Source organism: Eublepharis macularius, chromosome 12 (assembly GCF_028583425.1).
Source record: "Eublepharis macularius isolate TG4126 chromosome 12, MPM_Emac_v1.0, whole genome shotgun sequence".
NCBI lineage: Eukaryota > Metazoa > Chordata > Lepidosauria > Squamata > Eublepharidae > Eublepharis > Eublepharis macularius.
The window spans coordinates 34,790,603-34,812,341 of NC_072801.1; the positions used below are offsets into that span (position 1 = coordinate 34,790,603).

The 21,739-nt window shown below is 48.0% G+C and overlaps 2 protein-coding genes across 3 annotated transcripts in view; one reads left to right on the top strand and one right to left on the bottom strand.

Moving 5' to 3' along the window:
* FMNL1 (formin like 1) overlaps positions 1 to 5,308 on the top strand; it is an 86,218-nt gene extending 80,910 nt beyond the window's left edge. Inside the window, exons 25-26 of the mRNA XM_054995337.1 lie at positions 162 to 285; positions 2,790 to 5,308. Coding sequence (XP_054851312.1) covers positions 162 to 285; positions 2,790 to 2,893 — 228 coding nt within the window. The 3' untranslated portion in view covers positions 2,894 to 5,308. The remainder of the gene's footprint in view (positions 1 to 161; positions 286 to 2,789) is intronic.
* Positions 5,309 to 7,125: 1,817 nt separating this feature from the next.
* MAP3K14 (mitogen-activated protein kinase kinase kinase 14) overlaps positions 7,126 to 21,739 on the bottom strand; it is a 37,076-nt gene continuing 22,462 nt past the window's right edge. Inside the window, exons 9-16 of one of the 2 annotated variants that reach the window (XM_054992267.1) lie at positions 21,052 to 21,156; positions 18,783 to 18,946; positions 15,100 to 15,250; positions 13,529 to 13,837; positions 10,648 to 10,754; positions 9,516 to 9,663; positions 8,572 to 8,672; positions 7,126 to 8,203 (exon numbers count right to left, since the gene is read on the bottom strand). In XM_054992267.1, the coding sequence (XP_054848242.1) occupies positions 8,039 to 8,203; positions 8,572 to 8,672; positions 9,516 to 9,663; positions 10,648 to 10,754; positions 13,529 to 13,837; positions 15,100 to 15,250; positions 18,783 to 18,946; positions 21,052 to 21,156 (1,250 nt within the window). In that variant the 3' untranslated portion in view covers positions 7,126 to 8,038. The remainder of the gene's footprint in view (positions 8,204 to 8,571; positions 8,673 to 9,515; positions 9,664 to 10,647; positions 10,755 to 13,528; positions 13,838 to 15,099; positions 15,251 to 18,782; positions 18,947 to 21,051; positions 21,157 to 21,739) is intronic. The other variant, XR_008597931.1, reaches the window with a different exon arrangement.

Sequence of the window (21,739 nt, forward strand, 5' to 3'; positions counted from 1 at the left end):
TAGGTATCGGCACCCAGAGGGCACCAAGCCACAAGTAGCAGCCTCCCTGAGTATGCAAGTTCTTGGACAGCTGCCCTGTGTGTGGGGGGAGAGGTAGTCTCACAGACAGAATGTGAAGAGATGCAAGCATAACTGAATTAGTCGTCTCTTGTCCTTGGCAGTCTCCCACCCACAAGGCTAAGCGGCAACAGATGGACCTCATAGCTGAGCTGAAGAAGAAACAGCTTGTGAAGGAGCCCATTATTTACGAGGGGAAGGATGGAGCCATTGAAGACATCATTACAGGTGAGGGCAGAGATGGCTTGAGATATTTTATGGCTTCACCCAAGGCACAGCCAACCATTGCCATGGGGGCTTGAACCTGGCCAGTGGGGGCGTGGGTCCAGGAAAAAGAGTGTTAGCACCCTCACCAGCCACAGAGGGTTGTAAGTGAGTGAAGCCTCTATGATGTGGTGTGTGGACACCCTCCTCAGTTGCTGGGGTCGCTTGGCTGGAAAACCAGCCGTGTGCAAGGGAGGCCATTTCTTTTGCCACTGGGTTTTAAAGGGGAGTGGCTTGGAATCTTGTTGAGCGGTGAAGGTGATTCTAACTTCTGACTTACATGGTTAAGCCCATTCCAATGCAATCTCCTGGGTATCTGGGGTAGGCAAGAGAAATGGTAACAATAGGCTTCACTGCATAGTTCACTGCAAAGGGGGGGGCTAGGGGCCCCCTAAGGATCTCAACCAGCTAGCATATGCTTCCCAAATCTATGCATCCCACAAGTACTGGAACCAAGAGCTTTTTTTTTTTAAGTGTAGTTCTAACAATATCTAGAATGGATGAGGGTTGTGGACACTCATTAGTCAGCTATTTAATAGATTTATTTATACAAACATTCCATCCAAATCCGCCTATCATAAATCCCCTTGGAGAATAGGAATAATAAAATACAGTGATTTTAAAACAGCATTTTTTTAAACGTGTTTATCTGACTGCGAGTTCTCCTTTGGGCTACAGAAGGGCCTTTGTAGATGTTGCGGAGGCCCCGCTTCAGAACTGTTACCCCTGACGCTGGGCAGAGCTGTGAAGGTTACCTCTGCCCTGGCCAATCAACTTGCCTCAAGCTTCTGGAGCACCTGCTAGTTTTCACTCTGTTTCACCCAGGCCCTCTTGCTCTGGAAGCACGCCCTCCTTTGAGTCCGCATCTATCCTGTAATCAGGTCTGGGATTCTCAGTTATGCCACAGGCTTAAAAGTACTTTAATGGCTCCTTGTTCTCCTAACTGTGGTTCCAGGGGTGGGGAGGGTTAAGAATTTTTAATGGGGAGTTCAAGCAGAGATCCTTAAATGCTTCCCCCCAAAACTAGTGTATTCTGCAGAGGGGGAATGGCTATTAAGCCATTTTAATTGCACACACACACTCCCATTGGGGGAATGCCAGGACAGATCCATGGTTTGTACTTCAGCTGTGCTGCTTAGGACCCACTGATGCCTCTTTATGGAAACTGCTTTCTTGTTTGCCCTGGTACTTGCTGGACGCTCTGTCTTTTCTCTCTCCTGTCCTCTGCTTCTTGCCCTTCTTGGTTTCTCCTGCTTCTCTCGGAACTGCTCTTAATCCAGCCCTGAAGACTGTGCCTTTCACTGCTCGGACGGGCAAACGCTCGTCTCGCCTCTTCTGCGATGCCAGCTTCAACGAAGAGAGCCCGCTGTAGTTTGGGCCTCTAGGTAACAGCTATGTGGAAGGTGGGGGCTGGCTTTACTGAGGAGAGGGGCAAGCATGCCTGAGGAGGCGGGGAAGGGTGCGAGGGATCAACTTCCTCCGATGCTGGGAAGAGCTCTGCATTACCAGAATATTTAGCTTGCATTTCTTGACTCTGGCTGGGAGCATGAGGATCCCTCCCCCACCATTCCCTGTTTGTCCCTCACAACAACCCTGTGTGGTAGACAACACTGAGAGGCAGAAAGTGTCAGGATGCTCAGTTTGCCTGAGTTTTTATTTACTTATTTCATGCGTTTTTCTTCGGCCCTTCCTCTAAGGAGCTGCACACAGCGTCCCCGGGAGGCCGGTAATCAGATCTCCTGCTGCGATTTAGTTAATATGAAGGGACCCAATCTGCTTTAAGGGCACAATAATGGATGGGGGTGGGTTTTTACTATTTCCCCACACTATTTAGCTGATGTATGCCTCCCTCCCAATGGCTATGTGCTCTGCAAAGCCCTCGGAGGATGCTGCCCATTCTCTCTCTCCAAGAGTGTCTGCTCTGAGCTCACTTCTAATCCGGAGGCACATCCAAATAGCAAGGACTCCTCTGGAGGCAGGTAAATCCTGTTGCATCCAGGAGTGCCTCCAGTTTAATCCACAAAAAAGTGTGTCCTGTGACCAGACCACATTCTATGCAGCTTGAGGGAGGGGCAACAATTTTGAATAGAATGATGGCAGAAATCAAAAGGGTGAAGCAGCCCCTTCCGTGCTCTTGTTGGTGGCACCACAGGCTGCTTTTCAGCTGAAACTAGCCCAACCTCTTAGAAACTGGCCTCATGTTTCTTAACTCTTTGTACCTGGAGAAGACACACAGTAAGCAGCACTAACTATGGAGGGAGCAGGGGGAGTGAATTTGATTGAATGTCATGTCTCAGCCTCCCCAGGGACATTTGTCTTACTGTCCCAAAGGAGTTCAATACATTTTGCAGTGTAGAAATACAAAGTGTTGGTAGAGAGATGAGTGCAGAGCAAATGGACAAGAGGTGTATTCATCATTACACATATTCAAATGCAATGAGTAGACTCTCTGGTTTCTCTTGTGGCAGGCCTGCGGAACCAGCCGTACCGGCGAGAGGACACCGGTCGGCACAGCGGCAGGAAACGGATCGTCGGGCAGACACTGCAGGTGTCCTCCGACATCTCGCTGTGACAGCCATGAATGGAGAACAGCCAGCTCTTTGAGCCTTGGTTGAGGATGCAAGGGGTTCGTGGCCAGTAGGCATGGACCGAAAGCTTCTCTCACCAAGGGCTGAAGGGATTCAGGGCAGGACACTCCTCCCTTCTGCCTCTTCTGCAGCTTCTGAAGCCATTTGTGGGCTTTTGCGCACACACACATCACACAAACACCCAAGCCCTGCTCATCACACTGCCCACTGGATTAACACTGCTTCCTTTTGAACTGTCTCATCTTGGCCTTACTGGACTGATCTAGGATGGAATTAGGGCCAGGACAAGAGTGTCTACTGCGTGCCACAGTTCAACAAGACAGCAGAAGGGGTCAGAAGGCAGAGCCAGCCAGTGGTACCACCACCATGCACCTTCCACAGCCACGGAACTTCATGGCTTCTGCCTCTCCTGTCAAGGTGGAGAGTGACCTAACAGGCTAGATCCTCCCTCCCTCTTAACCTTTCTACCCACCATGCTTGGGTTGCTTTTCCTGTCTTGTTTTGCAACATGATTCTGCGTTAATCTTAGTCCCCCCTCCCCACAAGAGGATTTGGGGATCTCTTGTGGCAGCCCTTCCCATGGGCCATGAGAGGTTGATTTATGGAGAAGCAGGTGCTCAGGCACTCACTGAGAGTTCATTAGCCAGGAGTGTGTATTGTTGGGCTCCCTCACGTCATGCATTTGAACCTCTTTAAGGTGCTAGGAAACACCCCAAGCAAAAGCAGTGTCTATCTCAGAACTTTTGTGGCTATTGGCACTATTATTGGAGAGCCTGGCTGTTATTCTCCATTTGCAACATTAAACAGCCCACGTTCAGGCCCTAGCTTTCTTATGGCACAACGTAGGGCTCTCACTGGGCTATTATCCAGTCTCTGGTCCACCCTATGCTTTTATAAACATGCCTTTCCCCCCCCCCCACCTTCTGTAATGCACAAATCATGTGGCCATTTCACATCAAGCAGTTGCATATCATATTCCTTTTATGCCCTTTGCCTGTGTCTTTCCAAGGCTGACTGCAACCAGGTGAATATACCTGGCAACTCTAACTCTTTGTGTTAGTCTTGGATGGAGTCCAGCTACTTGGAAGTAAAAGTTCAAGGACACGAAGTTTCCTATTGGGTAGCAGAATATTCCATTTGAAGTTTTAAATAATCCTGGCCTCCCCTTCTAGCAGAATGCTTCAGCCTCGGGGGCAGCAGGCCTGTTAACTGAAATAGCATTTCGGGATGGGAGTTCCTTTGGCACTTTTAAAAGCCATCTTGCTCTGATGCAAGAAAGCTTAGAGGCTTTGAGACAATCAGACTGGGGACAGTGCTTCATCTTGCCACAAGGTGTCACCCTTTCTGTGGCTTTTCCACTGGTGCTTTATGCTTCTCTGGGAGAATCTGGACGCTTAAGGACTTTCGTCTAAGCAGCCAAGGAGTGCTGTTATTAACACCACACACACTGTAATTAACTTCCAGGACCCGTGATGCATTATCCCTAGGATGGATTCAGTCAGCTGCTTGTATTCTCCGTGCTCTTACCTTATCTACTCCTGGGACCAGATTGCCAGAAGGATTCTCTGGCACAAACTCTGCCATCCGCACAAGGCAGGCAGTCCCACTGTTGCAAGTACAAGAGCAACCCTAACAGGCACTGGATGACCTTTGGCAATTCTGTTCTAAGTAGACCTTGAGGAGCAGTGCCCACTTGCTCATCACAGCATTCCTGGCGACAGTCTTGTACCCACCTACAAAACTGGGCACTGCGCTCTTATTGCTACCCTTATACAGTGTCTGTACGGGGGGTGGGAATAGGAGGAAGGTGTTGGTCCATGCTGCCACCAGATCCATCCCTTGCAACAGGGTCAGCTGCTGCAATCCAGCCATCCATCCCCTGATGCAAATACAGACACTGGCCACTAGGAACAATTTGCTCCAGCGGAGGATGCTGGCATGCAAAACAATGCAGCAAAATTGCATTTGGTGCAGCAATAAATACATACTGTAGCACATGCATACCGCCGCCACTACCACACCACCCTTCTGATCCGTTTAGCCTAAACTCTCAGCAGTTAAGGCAAGGCATTCCGTCTGCTCACTCAGCACTAGTCCTAAAGCACACTTGCTTAGAAGCCTCCCTTTGTGGCTTATGCTTCCCCACTGCTTTTCTGCTGTAACTTAAACTTGGCTAAAATGCCTAGCATAGCACCCTTGCACATCAACGCATTGCTCCATGCGGGTGGGGGGGGAGGGGGGGAAGTGCTAGAAGGAGAACTGAATGTGGAACTTACTATGTTTTTTAAAATGCCTTGAATCATGTAGGGAAAGGACCTCAAAACCCTATGATTGCTACTTTGTATACATTATTTTTATATATGGTTATGTGAATTGCATTTAATCCAAAGCAAGTTAACAGTGAGAGAGAATAATAAATGCATTCTGAAGGTGCATAAACAGTGACTATGGTTATGTAGTAAAACTGCCAGCCTCCCACCCATTGGGCAGTGAAATTTCACAAACTACATTCTGTTTTTTAAGACTTTCAAGCTCCCATTCTGTGAACACCCATGTCCCCTCAGGTATTGTACACCATTGTTACCCCGCAACCTCCCTCCAACCCACTGCAGAGTAAACAGGGCAGCAAGACCACAAGCATAAAGGTGAAGATACAAGGCTGTTCTTATGATGGCGTTTCTTATATCAGTGGGGAAATGTTGGCACGTGTGCGTGTGTGTCATTTTGTAAGTGAAGTCTGCAGATGCATGTACACACTATACACACACACAATAGAAACCTGCTAGCACTAATCATAACTACCTGGATGCTTCACAAATTACCCCCCACAGGAAAGACGTGGAAGCCTGGCTCAGACAGCTCAACAAGAGCATCAAACCAATTCATTGCAGGCAGGTTCATCACCAGCAAGGCTAGCCAACTCTTGCTGGGTTGCCCCAGAAGTGATATAGATGCAAATTCCACAGATGTGGACACCTGACAATAGACTCATGTGGCTTTTGTGTCTTCCTTTTGGGAGTTGATAAAGCGTGTGGCAGGCCTCTGTTGAAATGGGATGTTGTGCTAGACAGAAGTGTCAACTTGCAGCCTACAGGCTGAATATACCCCCACCCCCATTTTTAATTCAAGTGTGGCCAGTTTTGCTCAAAGGATAAAAAAAAGAACTCATGCTTCTTTTACGTGAAGTGTTTTGGGAAGGCAAAAGCTGGTTGTCAGTCTAGCTTGATCCTGGCTGTGATCGGTCGCTTGCTGCTCATCCATCTTCTGTTTCCAGCCCCAGGGTCTGCTGCTCACAGTCCTGGTCTTGACCCTGGTGAGGTCATGATCCCCTCCCCGTGATCATATGACTGTGTGATGTACCATGATTTCCTGTCACATGGCTTTAGCTTGGGGGGAGGGGGTCCACTGCTGCCACTTGGGGTTAAAGGTCTGGAACTGTTGGAGATCACTGTCTCGGAACATAATCTTTCGGTCTTTTACATTTATTGATGCCAAAATTAATACAAAGCCTAATTTAACTGAAAAGAGATTGCCTTGTTTCAGCCTCCAAGACAGGCACTGGTGAATTGACTGACCTGTGTTACTGGCATTTGTGCAGTTTCCTTACATCAAACATTTGTGTTGAGAGTCCAGTTTTCATGAAACACTTTCAGGGACTAGATCCTCAACAACAAACAAAGGAGAGAGAAGTATGTTATACCTTTTAGTGCTACAGACAAGTACTACCAGATTCTGTCCTCATCATGCCCTTATTATAGACTCCTGCCCCCATCCACATAATCTGGCCAGCCCGTCACAGCATGGTGGGTTCAAATGACTTATCTGATCTGTTGCAACAGAATGGTGACTAAGCCATGGACTCCTGCCCCAAGCCTCTCAACACGCTAGTTCTGCAAACTCTGCCCACTGCTGCCACACATACACACTCCCCGATTGAGGGACAGTGGAAGGATGAGGGTAAAGTTAATGGCCCTGCTGTGTTTTGAACCTAGAGAGTTGCTGAGTTTCAAACCTGAGTTGCTGCCCTGCCGCTACTTAGGCTGGTGAAATGATGTAGCGAGTCCCAGCACATGGAGGCATGTCAGCACACCTGGGAATATCATTGTAAACTAAGCCAGCCTTGCTAGGATGGAGCTTCAACCCCAACAGCAGAGCAGCCCTGGACAAGCAGGCTGCCTGGCAAAACGAACAGACATCACACCAAACAAACTGCTGAACAAAGAGGTATTTTAATACAGCCAACTTTTCTTGACAGAGAAATGTACATGGACCCTTGCAGTGCTCTAGCACAAAGGAAGGGAACTGTCGTGTATTTTTTTATTGCTGCGTGATTATTGCATAGGTATGTCTCCACAAGAGTACTTTGGGATCTGCTTCACTCCAGGAAAGGCAAGTCTCAGACACACAGAAGCAAATGAGAGTTAAGACAGTTACTATGGCCTACTTGCAATCAGCAGGAGCAGTGTCTGGCTTGCATTCCTTGGCTTGGAAACCAAGTGCCAGAGAGCCTATCTACCCTCCAAATAGCTCAGGATTCCTATTTGACTTCCTCTATTATATCCTCACAACAACCCTGTGATGTAGGTCCAGCTATGTGACAGCAGCTAGCCCAAGTTCACCCAGTGAACTTGAGAGCAGAGATTTGAAATGTGTATCGCACCCCTCAAAGGCCAGCACTCCAACCACATCTCATGAAGAACAGTGATGCATCACCTACCAGATTTCGGCCTCCTGTTTCCTATTCCCAGGAGAGAAGGTGGTTTTCCAATTTCTCCATATCAAGTCTTCAGGATTTCCTTGGGACCAGTAGTCAATGTTGGAGTTAGGAAACTGGATGCCTGTCTGAGCTGTTTTGTCCTTCCAGAAGCTTACTGGACCAGTTCCCTAAAATCAGTTTCAGACATTTAACTTCTCTGGATCTCAGAAGCTCTCTCCAATACAAGTGGACTAGATGCAGTCAAAAAGGTGACCCAAGGAACTAAGCCTGTAATTCTAATTCATGCCATCCACGCATGTGTGTGTGCGTGCACACATGCACACAACCATCAAGTGCTGATCTACCTGCAGTTATCCCACCTGGCTACAGGAGGAAAAAAGTCACAAAACAAGGGTAAGAAGGTGCCCCCCCCTCAGGATCTGGTCTCCAGCTGCCCCCGCCTGACTCTCCACTTCCAGCTAGAGCTGCAGTCAGGAGCAAGAATGCACTGAAGCTCAATGCCTGAATCAGGGACCTCCATGTCACAGTGAACTGGCTGGCCTTCCTTGGTGAAGAAGCTAAACGCAGAGGCTGGTATCTGTGAAAGCAAAAAAACAAAGATGACCATGTCACAGGCACTGAAGGAGAATCTCACCACCCACATATCCCTTGCAGTCCACCACCAATCCTGCAGCAATGAGGCCAGGAAGAGAGGGGAGGCCTTCCCCAGTAGCCCCGTTTTCCAGCACACATCCCAGAGCAGCAGGATATGAGTCCAGTGGCACCTTAGAGACCAACAAGATTTTCAAAATGTAAGCTTTCGAGAGTCAGAGCTCCCTTCTCCAGAACTCTTGACTCTCAAAAGCTTGCACTCTGAAAATCTTGTTGGTCTTTACAGTGCCACTGGACTTATATCCTGCTGTTCTAACGGCAGACCAACATGGCTACCCACAGCCCAAGCCTCACCTGACTGCTGATTCCCATTGCAACGTGTCCCACCTTGGCTCCATGGAATTCACGGATATGGAGAGATTCCCCACTGAGCAAGTGAATCTCAATTTTCACACCTGAAAACAGAAACTGCTGTGAGAGCCAACACTGAACCCAGAGGCCCAAGGAAGCAACTCACATCATGGGCTATCCACTGGCACTGTGAATGGCCACATCCCCAGTCCTGGCTCTTTAAACCAAGGAAGAGAGAATGGATTATGGAGAGAAGGTCTGAGCTACACTTAAAAGCAGTCTGTCATGGATATGGCCAGGAATATAGGGGAACAGTTGCTGGCCTTGACTAAAAAAATCATGGAGGATGCTTCTGCAAGGAACAAAGGAGTTACAGGCGAATATGGCCTTTAGTTGATTAGAAACAGTCCAACTGGTATTAATGGAGAGGATCCCTCTGAGGAGCTGCCAGCAGAGGTGGTGATGGTGTGGGGAGAAGCGAGACTAATAGCTGCGGTTAAGAAACCAACCAATGGCTGAAAGATCTCCCTTTAACAGACCCTGACCGCCCTTAGCTAGTGGAGCAACCAATGGCCAGTCCATGACACTCAGATCACAGTTAGTTTAGTGACTTAAGCTATGGGCTCCTGCTGGGTTCTAACTAAGCCTTCCTCACAAGGAACCCTAGGAACTGGGGCTCTGAGGGGGACTCTGGGGTGCAGACAAGAGAGAACCTCTTTTTCAAACACTGCTAGTTCAAAAACAACAGAGTGGTCATTCACATAAAGTGGGTTTTTTTCCTGCTGAACTGTCTTAGTTTAACAATGCTTCAATAACCCCATCAGTGATTATTCATTAACCCAGCTACAAAATGGAACAAGCCAGCATAATAGGCCTTACATTAGGGGAATACTTGGAAAGAAGCCAGTGGCGTCTGGCTAGCTTGTTCACCAGGAAACAGGTCTTACCGTCCAAGGAGAGGGGCATTTCCATCTGCCTGCTGCGATGCAACCAGCTGTTCCAGCTGTAGCTCTGTCCATTTGGCTGGCTGCTCCATGAATGCACACCAGAACTCATAGTATCCTTCAGGCTGAGAGACGATGCTTTCATTGAGTCCTAGGGATCCAGAAAGCCAAAACACATCTAGTTTTCCACTGGCACACAAAGCAGCTTAGAAGGGTAGGTCGGTCTTCTTTGTTTCCAGTGCCCGCCACCCCTGGTAGAACTTGTTAATATCTACAGACACCTGGCACTCACTGCAGGGGGGGGCGGACTTTTAGCCATAGAAGCGGTAACATGAGAAATAGGTTATGCTGCAAAGCCCCACAGTTTGTGACCTTCATAAAGATATGACAAAACAGGGCTCCCATCTGCAGAAAACAGGCATTCCAGCTGGTGCAATTTCTCCCACCATTACTATCTTCTGAAGAGAGGAAGAAACACACCTGGCAGCACTCTCCCATATGAGGGGAAGACCACTTTCCCATAACAAGTCCAGGGCATGGGGACTTACTTCCTGGAATAACCCACTCCACTGACATTAGGCCTGGATTCGCTTACAGAGCCGCTCAAGGGCTGAAGACAGAAAACAAACTGTGCTTGGGAACCTCTCCAGTCCAGGCTAAGTGCTCACAGAAGCCACAGCAGAATTAGAAGCTCTGGAGGGGAGAGCTCCCAGCTCCCTAGAGAGGCATCAATACCTGGGAAGAGCCCAGGAGAGTCAGCAAAAAGCAATACAAAGCTGGAAACAGGCAGGTTGGGAGGCACCTGGAGGCAGCTGACACTAGCAGCCCCCAGTCTACGGGCAGCCAATGAAGGCGAGAGGGGAGAAAAGAGTGGGAACATGAAGGTCTCTCAGACCATATGCTGCCTTACTGGGGAAAGTGCTCTGAAGAGCTGCGTCTGTTTCCCAGCTTTGAATCTGGCTTGTGTAAGCAAAACTTTTAGGTGTCATGGTCTGAGGCCTACATGAGTCACGTGCTAAATAGCCCCACACTTTGGAACCACAAGGCATTCCTGGACTCCTGTGACCGAGTCAGGCTCCAGGCTCTGAGGGGTCCCCAGCCCCGGCCTCTCCCTTGTCCCTTCCCACATACTTGCCTTCTCACTGGCATCTGAAAGGAGAGGGCTGTCCAGGTGGAGGCCTGAGAGGATTTGCTCCTGCTCTTCCACAGAGAAGGGGTGAGCCAGGCTGTTCAGAACCAGCTCTGTGGGAAACAGAGACAGGGCCAGAGTTGGAGAGAGGTGCCAACGGCTGTTCCCAGGGCAGTTGTAAGTTTCTGCCTCTTCCTGCTGCAGGTTAAATCAAACCAGAGTAGCCACACTCGGCTTCCAGTCTTGTTTAAATGAATCAGAATCCCTGTTCTCTCCACTGGATTCATAAGCTTCCACGGGAGCCAGCGTGGCAAGAGTAGGTAAAGTGTTAGACTGAGAGCTGGGGAACCCAGCTTGGAATCCCCCCCCCTCTTCCAATGAAGCTCTCTGGGTGACCTTGGGCCAGTCACACAAACTCTGCCTAACCTCACAGGGCTGTTGTGAGAATAAAATGCAGGAGAGGAGAATGGTGTAAGTGGCTTTGGGTCCCCACAGGGGAGAAAGGTGGGGTATAAATAAATAAATAAAATGTGAAATAAATAAAATGGAAAAAGCAGGGAAAGCCAATCTGGCCCTGAATTCTACTAGAAAGTGATGCTTCAAAGGGCGTTAAGGGAAAACTAGCCTGGGGCCTGAAATGTGGGTGGTGGTGAAAAATGATCCCCAGCACCAACCTCCTGCAAAGCAATAGAATTCATTTGCCTTAATGCAGCAGTTTCCAAAACGTTCTAAACCTTTAAGGGACCTTCCCACACCAACTCACATACCAAAGGAACCCCAGCGTGTCATAGAGGATTTGAGGGCAACATCTTCCATTCATGGGGACACTGGAAAGGCTGGTTCAAGGTATTCCCCCGCCCCCAAGCACAGGCTGAAGACAGCCAGTGGACAGTGCCTTGCACCATCTCCTCCTGGGCCTACGACACCAGCTGGGGCCAGGAGGGGAGTGCAGCCCTCTTCCCCGGCCGCTGAGGGCTGGGAATGAGCTAAGCTCCTACACTGCATCGGCCGGCTCCTCGCTTAGGTGGCCTGGCTGGAGAACTGCCTATGGCAGCGAAGCCTTGGACCTTGCTATTTTCTCTTGACCTGGAAACGTGGCCTGACAGACCCAATGCTCACCCCCAATTAGAAACAGCAGGCAGGATGCCTCCATCTGCCACCCTTCCTCTCCTCTTAGAGGAAACCCTGAGAAGCTTCAAAGGAACTTAGGAACACTTTGGAAACTAATACTTTAATTGCTTTTTTAAAAAAAAACACGGCATATTGAAACTCTACAAATATCGTACTTACTGCTAACATAGCCACTGAGCTCATAAGGTCTCTGACCACAAAGTTTTCAGTCCAAAGGAAGGCTGGCTCACAGATTTACACTCGAGGAGAGCGGGTGGACATTACCCATACTTCCTTGGATCTCTGTCAACGCTTCTCCTTTTAACCAGGCCCCATTCGGAGCAGTACAGGAAGATCTCCCTTTTGGTCATTTCGCCCATTTTCAGCTGCATTTTCTGCCTTGGCGGGTTGGGCTCCCCCTAGCTTCACCATGGAAGTCCTTTCAGGCCTAGCTTCAAGACCCCATCTTGACATTTGTGGAGGTTTTGCCAACTTTACCAGGGCAAGCAATCTCGTTATCACCAGATGTTTAACAGCAACTAGCCTCAAGTAGCTCTCATAAAAGGAGTGGACTGGGGATGGGCCACGGCCAGCATGCATGCCAAAGCAGCGGTGGACCATGCTGTTTCACTCACCACACATGGCACCAAGGCAAACTCCGGAGCTGCTGGTAGCCCAGTGGCACAGAAGGTGGTTATGCCCATCCCTGCCCCCCAGAGCCAAGCTCCTGAGGTGCTGGGACCTGGCTCGCTCCCAGTAAGTCTGGCTAAGCATAATCCTTCTCTCCCCACCCCGCCACCCACTGTTGCATGCTGGCACACCAAGATCTTCACAGCTAGACCTTGCTGAGTGTTTTGACACTCAGGCTAAATTAGTTACTTACCCCTGGAAGGTATCAGAGGCTGTTAAATCTAAAAACTGGAGAACAATTCGCCACATTCAACACCAGGCTATTTCCCCCATGTTTCCCCAAGAACATCTGACCTGCTAAGTGAGATGGACTTAAGGAGCAACACAGGGCTCAATGCACATGATGGTGGTAGAACGTGGATAGCGCCAAACACAGAAACAGCTGTTGGGGGAGATGAACCTGTGTTCTAGCAGCTGCTTTTTTCCCTAGCAGCAGAGGAAGAGCCAAATCTGGGGGGAAATGGTGGGCCAAGGAAGGATGCGGCACCCACTACATCTCTGATTGAAGTCCCACACACTGCTTCTATTTGGACCTTAAGCCTGTTTTTCCATTCACTGCCACTGCTAGGCTCTGACAATGCCAGATAGAAAAATTCACCTTCTCAGAGCAAGGCACCTTCAGATCCAACACAGCTTTTGTTGTCCATCCATAAATATTTTCAAAGACTCCTCTATGGTACCCATTTTTAAAACCTGAACATCAGCTGTATTTCCTTCTACTTGGCAGTAAATAACTGTTCATGGGTCAGATGCATCGAACAGTGCATGCCCACCATCTTGACCTTTAAAGTCACATCTTTCACTTTTGGTCTACAGATTAGTGGAAGAGCACACACTTTCTAAGGAAGATCCCTGCCTGAGAGCTTGGGACAGCAGCTGCCAGTGCAGCTGACAAAACTGGGCAAGAAAGGCCAGTAATCTGACTTATTATAAGGCAGGTTCGTACATTCTGCTGTCCAAACTACACAGCTGTTCATACATGCAGGAAACCTGTATAAATGGGCATCACACGTAGGAGGCCAGGTAAGAAGCAGGCAAATGGGGGATATTTCAAGAGCAGAAAACCTGTGCACAGTTCCATCATTACCAAGTTCCAGCTGCTGGAACTCCTTTTCCAAAGTGGCAGTTTGCCAGACTCGCCAGCCACCTCGCTTGATGTGGAGTGGAGTAGAATGCTGGGGCTGCAACCCTTCCTTGCATGGACTCAGGGTCTTCTCTACCAGCCCCTGATGATAAGGTGGTGAGCTGGGACGTCTGTCAAATAGCTTGGAGCTCAAAGGCATCTCAGGTGTTAGTCCGGCTGTTTGTGGGTGCGCAGGAAGACTGTGGCCTTGTGCCCACTGGAGGTGTCTGGGTTCTCTGTATTCTCCTCTCCAGGGGCTCTTCAGGCCTCCCACTAAAATGCAAAAGGCACAAAAGCAGTAAGTTAGATCACAGGGGAAAAGAAAAGCACAACTTAGGACATAAGGGGTTTCCAAAGAAAAGCAGATCTTTTGTCCTCTGGTTCAAAAACGAGAGACACCAATATCCTCACGCTTTACCCCATACAACATACAGGAAGTTTCCTCCATGTTTCCTTCTAACTTTGGGCAAAACGTTGACAGTATGTACATTTGGAACAAGATTTTGTTATATTTTCTATTTCCATAGTAAACAAGGAGAAGGAAAACTTTTAACAGGACTAAGACCTAATCTACACATTATACACAACGAAGAGAAAGAATTCTGAAAGAACCGTTTTCGTCTTCAAGGGGTGGGGAGGAGTCATAATTTTTGCTCCTTACAAGTGGCAAACTAGTACACAAAAGCTCTCCCTGATGTGCTCCTTTACTGCATGCAGGGAATATTTTACGGGGCAGCATGTAATAATATTCCCCACTCCCCACCGCAGCCTGAAAGCATACAGTGCAAATTTGTGCCCCATCTCAGTCTACATGATGTGTACATGGGCTGTAATGCGGCTTTGAGCCTTGCCTGTGCAGTCATAGGTGCTGGAGGAAGGCCTTACCTGAGCACTCTGAGATACCTGAGCTGCCATGAGTAGCAAGCCACATAATATCATTGCAAGATGTTTTAAAATTTTAATTTATCCTACATCAAGGAATCAGCCTAGACAAAGACACCTTTTCTACCCAAACCATTAGAATAAATGGAACATACTGCTGCCATTAAATCATGAGGATTTTTTGAGCCAATTACCTAGGATGAATATGCTGAATTATGACAACTTCCCCCTCACGCACAAAAATATGTGAAACTTCAACCTTCTTTACACTCCATAATCAATGCTATAAGAAACAATGGCACAGCTATCAGCTAAAAATATGCAGATGTTATTATAGGACTATAGCAGTGTGTGCATTCGAAGAGGAGTCACAATTCTTCTCAAATAGTTCTAACAGATGAAACACCATCAATACAGGGAATTTGCGCAATCACATTACAGAGAGAACAAAAGAACTCACTTGGGACATGTTCAAGGCCACTCCCAAAGATGCTGTGATCTTTAAGGGCAGCAGTGCAAGCACTTGGCAGTGGCCACTGTAAGGACATGCCTTACATGGAAACAGGTAGGAAAAGGAAACAGGTAGGAAACAGGTAGGAAAAGGTGGACGCCAGTTACCCGGAGCTTGTTCAAACGAGCTAGAGTATGCTCACCCTGCTCCAGAGCCACAGCAGCTTTCATTCTCAACTCTGCAGCACTGGCCCGCTTCTGGGGCTCCTTCTGCAGGCCTGCCTCAATCACATCCACAGTAAATGGGTGACAGGAGGGCGGGATTTCCCTCAGGGGGGGTGGTTCTTTGGCTATCTGTAATATATAAACACACAAAACAGGGAATGGTTGGAAGCGCGAAGCACTGTGGTCTATTAGAGAAAGAAAAACCGATTATGGGATATCTAGACTCAAAGATTCACCCCTTCCGTTGACTCAGGGCATGTCTAGGACACATCAAGCATAAGAGGTCAAGGCAGTCATCAAGACACTGTCTACAGACAGGCCCTACTCCACCCCACCCAAACCTCTTTTGTGGCTTCAGCATTCCTCCTACACATAACTTTTGCTCATTTATTCTGAAGATACCCATATTGCCTCCCCCTGCCAAATCATTTTTTTTGATAAATAGGCAAAAAAATCAAGCATGTACATGGAAGGCTTTGCTCCAGACTACAACTCCAGTTATCTTCCCAGGGAGGATCCACAGTTCAGTTCTGGAGCATATACATAGTAGATGGAAGGTCACGAGTTTAATCCCCTAGTTCAATCTTCTGCTCAGAATTTTCCCTGCGGGCTGAAATTCGGGTAGCAGTGACAAAATTTCAGAGCGGTAACCCCATGGACGTGCCATCTTCTGCGCATTACTCCCATCTAAGCCCATCGTTTTCACGATTTCCCCATTACAGCGCAATTGTATGTGCACATACCTGGAAGTTAGCCCCAATGAATACAGTAGGACTTCTAATAAAACTGCGTAGGATTGCACCGTGAGTTTGCTAAAGCACCTCAAGCACTAACAATGTTGTGGCCCAATTAGAGCCTGTTTCATCATGTACATGACTACCCAAGATGGTAGTCATAAATATATATTAAATAAATATATTTATTTAAATATATATACACGTGTGTGAGAGAATCAAAGGTAAAAAACTGTAAAGAGTGGGGCCAAAAGGCCGGACAATAGCAGAAGCAGCTCCAACTCTATAAAGTACTAAAATATTTAACTACAGGTATTAAATCAGCATAACAAGAATGGAGGGTTATCAACCTATCACTGCTACTGTGAATGTGTTATTGTGCTTATCTGGTGTACGTTTTGCACGTTGCCTTTGCGTGTACCTCTTACATTCCAGGCATTTCGGCTCCACGGTTTATAAGTTATTTTCATGTGAGTGCCTGTATACATTTTACCAGCTAAAGATACAATTTTGCACATTGGATAAAGGTCATTTATTTATTATTATTTATTTTATTCGATTTATACCTCACCCTCCCCACAGATGGGCTCAGGGCGGCAAACAACATTAAAAATACATTAAAATCACAAAAACATAAAATCAATAATAATTTTTTAAAAAATCATTACAATAGTCCAGGAGCAGGCTATTTAGACAAATATTGGGAGTCTGTATATGGGCATAGCAGATGGCTGAGGGCAGCCCCAGAAGAAGTGGTGGTCTTAGATGGAAGGAGGACACCCGCTGGCACTCAGCCGAAGGCCCGGCGGAACATCTCCGTTTTACAGGCCCTGCAAAACTGTAATAGGTCCCGCAGGGCCCAGATCTCCAGCGGGAGAGCATTCCACCAGGCCAGGGCCAGGGCCGGGGCCGAAAAAGCCCTGGCCCTGGTTGAGGCCAGACGGAAAGCTCATACCACGATAAATCTGTTACAGGAGCCACAAGTCTCTTTACTATTAAAACTTAATGGGTTTAAAAAAAAATACCTCTATTGCTTTAGAGCAGGGGTGGGGAACATCCGGCCCATGGGCTGAAATCATTTGGTCTGGCCCGCTTCCAACAGGCCCAGCAACTCCAGCACCGGTGGGGAGACACCACGGAGAGAAACAAATGGCAGCAGCGCTGCTGGCTAACACAGCGGGCGGATCCTCCAATCCCACCCTTCCCCCTGCTTCCACTTACCCACTTGGTGGGGGGCACACTCCCGCACTGTGAGAACATGCGGTGGCGGCGAAAGCAGGCTGCTCTTGCTGCAGCAGCGCGCCACCTGCTGTTCCCAGTGCCGCCCCCACCAAGAGCAACCCACAATGCTGCCGAAAGCAGCCTGTGCCACTGTGGCAAGAGCAAGCAGTGGTGGCGGTGACAGCAAGTTGCTGCTGCCACCGCCAAGAGCACGCTGCAGCGATGGCAAAAGCGGCCTGCACCAGCGGTGCAGTAGTGTGAGCAAGCGGCAGCAGCTGTGACAGTGGGTTGTGCTGGCACTGGCAAGTTGCTGCTGCCGTTGCTGCGAGCGGGCCGCTGCAGTGGCAGCAGAGAGAAAGGGGACACAAGCGCCCTTTCTCCCGTGCGCGCAATGACGTCACTCCCAGAAGTGACGTCATCACTCATGCTGCATGATGACATCATTTCCTGGAGCGACATCATGCTCCAATTGGTCCAATTGGCCCTTGGCAGAAAAAAGGTTCCTCACCCCTGCTTTAGAATTAGCTTTATATTACAATAATTGCTAATTTTTAAAAAAATATATACATTATTATTATTATGCCTTTATTTTTTATTTAGGGAGTTTATATGCTGCCTCTCTAGAAACCAGCTCAAGGCAGCTCACAAATAAACACAGTATCACAAAATCATAAATACTACTTCTTCTTAATTACTGTTTTCACAACCACAGTCATAAACAGCGAACAGCCATAAATACAACAACTTAAGTAATTAGTATTAAAATAACCTAGTAAAAACAAGCCACGGGCGTAAAATCTGCATAAAGTAATCATTAAGCACCTTTCCTTAAAAAAAAAAGGCTAGAAGAAGACCACAACACTAGATAAAAAACCCTTAGTTAAAAGCTTGGGTAAAAAGGAACATTTGGGCCTGGCGTCAGGTGAGTCTCGAGGGGGAGGGCATTCCACAGAAGAGGGACCACCACTAAAAATACCTTCCTCACTTCCACAGATGGGGACACAAAGAGCAAGGCTTCAGAATCTTACCTGTTGGGCTGGATAGTAAGGGGGGGGATCCTTCAAGTGTTTATTTATTTACATGCTTTATAGTTTGCCTTTCTCAAGGCAGATACACAGTGAATATCAATACGATCAATGGCTGGAACATTCAATACTCTACCATAGGCTAAAGATTGCTGAGAAAACAAGCAGAAATACGATACAGACCTGAAAAGGGTGTCCTGGCCCCATCCCACTTAGGGCTTTAAAGGTAAGAACCAAAACTCTGAATTGTGTTCAGAAGCCAACGTATCAAGCAATGAAATAAGCAAAGGGGTTGTCACTACCTCAGGGCTCTTGGCATCCCTCAAACCCCTGCCAATGTGACAGGCCAGTCTATCAACCTGGGCTTCTCATCAGGCTTGCAAACATGAACATGTGAGCCTCCCTTAGTAGTGAGTCAGACCATTGGTCCGCCAAGGTCAGGACTACAACGCCAAGGAAATGTCAGGAACTACAACGCCAAGACCACGGCTATACATCCCGGAATATCCACAACAACCAAGGTCAGGACTGTCTCCTCAGACTGGCAAGGCTTTCCAGGGTCTCAAGCAGAAGTCCTTCATATCACTGATTGTCTGGTCCTTTCAACTGGAGATGCTGGGGATTGAACCTGGGTCCTTCTGCATGCCAGACAGATATTCTACCCCTGAGCCATGACCTTACCTTGAGGCACAGAGGATGATTGAAGTATCGGGTCCAAGGATGATGCCCATTCAGCAGATGCAGCATCATGCAGCAGCTACTCCAGACATCCACCTTCGAGTCACATGGCTTTCCCATCACCACCTCAGGGGCCAGGTGGGTCTCTGTGCCAGGAATGTAATCCCCTGGAAAGGCAACAGGGCAGAGTTGCATTCTAAGGACTTGGTGAGGCCGCTGCCTGGAAGCAAGCACTCACAGACAGTTCAGAAAAGGGGCAAGGCCAGCTCAGATAGAAGAAGATAGAAGATGTTTGTTTAATTTATATATCACCTCTCTATTTACAGGATTTATCTACCGCCTCTCTAGAGCCCTGCTGGAGGTGGCTCATGAATTAAAAACCATTGCAATGATGAAAGTCATAAAAGCCACATAAAAATCCCCACTCCATTACGAAGCCTGCGGGTGTGGGGAACCTTGAGACAGTCACTCTCTCAAAGCATCCTGGTGAGAATAAAATGGGAAGGTCACCGCAAGCTGTTTGGACCAAGGAATGTGTGATCAATACAAAGCACTGTATTGCTAGAGGGAGCTCCTGGCACAGCAAGGCTGCATCTCTGCACATCGAGCTGGGGCTTCCATCAGCCACAGCTGGTTTGGCAACCCCCTCTTTTCTTCGCTGATCTAGCCACACGGATCCATGCTTTTGTAAATCTCGTGACTGGATTACCATAAAGGAAACTACCACTAGGAAACTACAGCTGGTGCAGAATACAGCAGCCCAGTTATTATTGGGGGGTAACCAACAGGAACATACCCTGCCCATTCTGACACAGCTACGTTGGCTGCCAGTTTGTTTAATTCAAGGTTGTAACCTTAAAAGCCCTTCATGGGCAGGGGGCCCATGCATCTGAAGGATGGGAGGATGGTCTCCTCCCATTATGTTCCTTTTGCCAGCAACAGTCTTCAGGCTGCCACCAGCTGTTCCCCTCTTAAAGGTGGCCTGTCCAGCCTTCACCACAGCCCAGACATTTTCCATCACAGCCGCCACTCTGTGGAACAGGTTCCCTGAAGAAGGGAGGGGAGCACCGTTGTTGGAGACCTTCAGAAGGCGTCCCGAGACCTGGTTGTCTGCCAGGGCTTTTTGATGGAGTATGAACAGCAGGCATCTCTTGAGGGGGACGGAGGTATTTGGAGTTTTTATTTTAATTGGCTTTAATCTGTAATATTTTAATTAATACTTGAAAGCCACCTTGAGTGAAGAGGAAAAGCAGGGTATAAATATTTTAAATCAATCAATCGATCGATCGATCAATGTGCAACGTAAATATTTTAAACCACCACTGTTGGTAGAGACGGCAGCCTTTCCAGTGGAAAATGCTTTCAGGCACACGGCTGTAAGGCAGCAGCTGTTCCAGGCGCTCACAAATGGGGAGGCTGCATGCCGCAGCACGGCCAAACGGTAACAGGAGTCTTATTGGACTTCTGAAGCAGGATTAGATGAAATATGACTTTGCACTCCCCTCCTGCTCAAGACTGGTGGTGCCTCATGTGGCTGTAGGCTGCACCGCAGAGGAAATGGTCTGCCTCAGTCCTGCATGGGAAGAATCCTGCCTAGGTCTAGTTGCCAGGGGAAATGCCACAAAAGCTGAGAATTGAGCCTCCTGGGAAGTTCAGTTCTCCGAGGGCCAAACTACATGACACATTTGTTAACAAGCTGGAGAGGAAGGACCTTGCCCCCTCCTGCACTTTTTCCCCCAAGCCAAAAAAGCCAGGGAGGGGGAGTTATTTCTGTCCCACTCTGGAGCAGCACGGGCGTAGAATATTGCATTTGTAGTTCCAAAATGGAGCAGAGGTAACAGCCACAGAGCTGTTTATGATTAGGAAAACAACGGAGGGCGGACAGGAGCTCTTCCCCTCTTCACACCACAGTCCCAAGACAATTTGGGTTTCCACAGACATTTAAAATAATGTTCCTTGAAACTGGTGTGTGGCTACAGGGAAAGCAAGTAGGGTCTGTTAAACTCTGACAAATCAGGGAGTGCAAGGGCATCGCTAACTTTGCCTCTCCCGTGATTAGTGAAACCAAAATAAATTATGCAAAATAACTCCATTTGGAAAATTACACATAATATGGATTGCCTGGGTGTCGAATTGCAAGTTACTATTCCCTATGATACTTGTTTTCAAAAGCTGGCTTCGGGTGCTTAAAAACATAAATGTGAGAAGCAGTCCAAACTTGGGTATCGAGGGATGCATCTTCCAATGTTTTGGAGACTCTGTCACAACTTACCTGTCACCAAACACTTCCCAATGCCATCCGGATGAAGGTGAGCCGCATGGCCAAAATCACAGAGAACAGCATGGCTTCTGTCACTGGATAACAGGACATTGTCGGCTAGCAAGGAAGAGGATGCAGCAACAAATCAAAATCCAGGTAGGTCACACGTGACAAAGGCCTGGCTCTTCAGTGGGATGGTCAGCCTGTTTCTGAGCTATAATCTCCTCAGAGAGCACATGGGGGCTCACAGGTTAAAATGCACTTTCATACCACCACTCCATTTAGAAAACTATTATGCCAAGGAAACAATTAGGCCAGAACCCTTCATGGAGGTGGAAAGTGCTGTCAAGTTGCAACCAACTTATGGTGACCCCACAGGGTTTTTAATGTACGAGACGAACAGAGGTGGTTCGCCACTGCCTGCCTCCGCCCAGCAACCCTGGACTTCCTCGGTAGTCTCCCATCCATGTGCTAATCTGGGCTGACCCTGCTTAGTTTCTGAGATCTGATGAAATAGGGCTAGCCTGAGCCATCCAAATCAGGCCCAGAACCCTTCATCCTGACATCTACGTTCTCTGAGTGGAATGACTGGTATGGGGGAGCATTTAATCATATAAGAACCCGCATTTGCCACTTGAAGTGGTTCAGCCTAGATGCAAGTTGACCTCTACAATGTGAACTTGGCCAGAATATCTGCAAG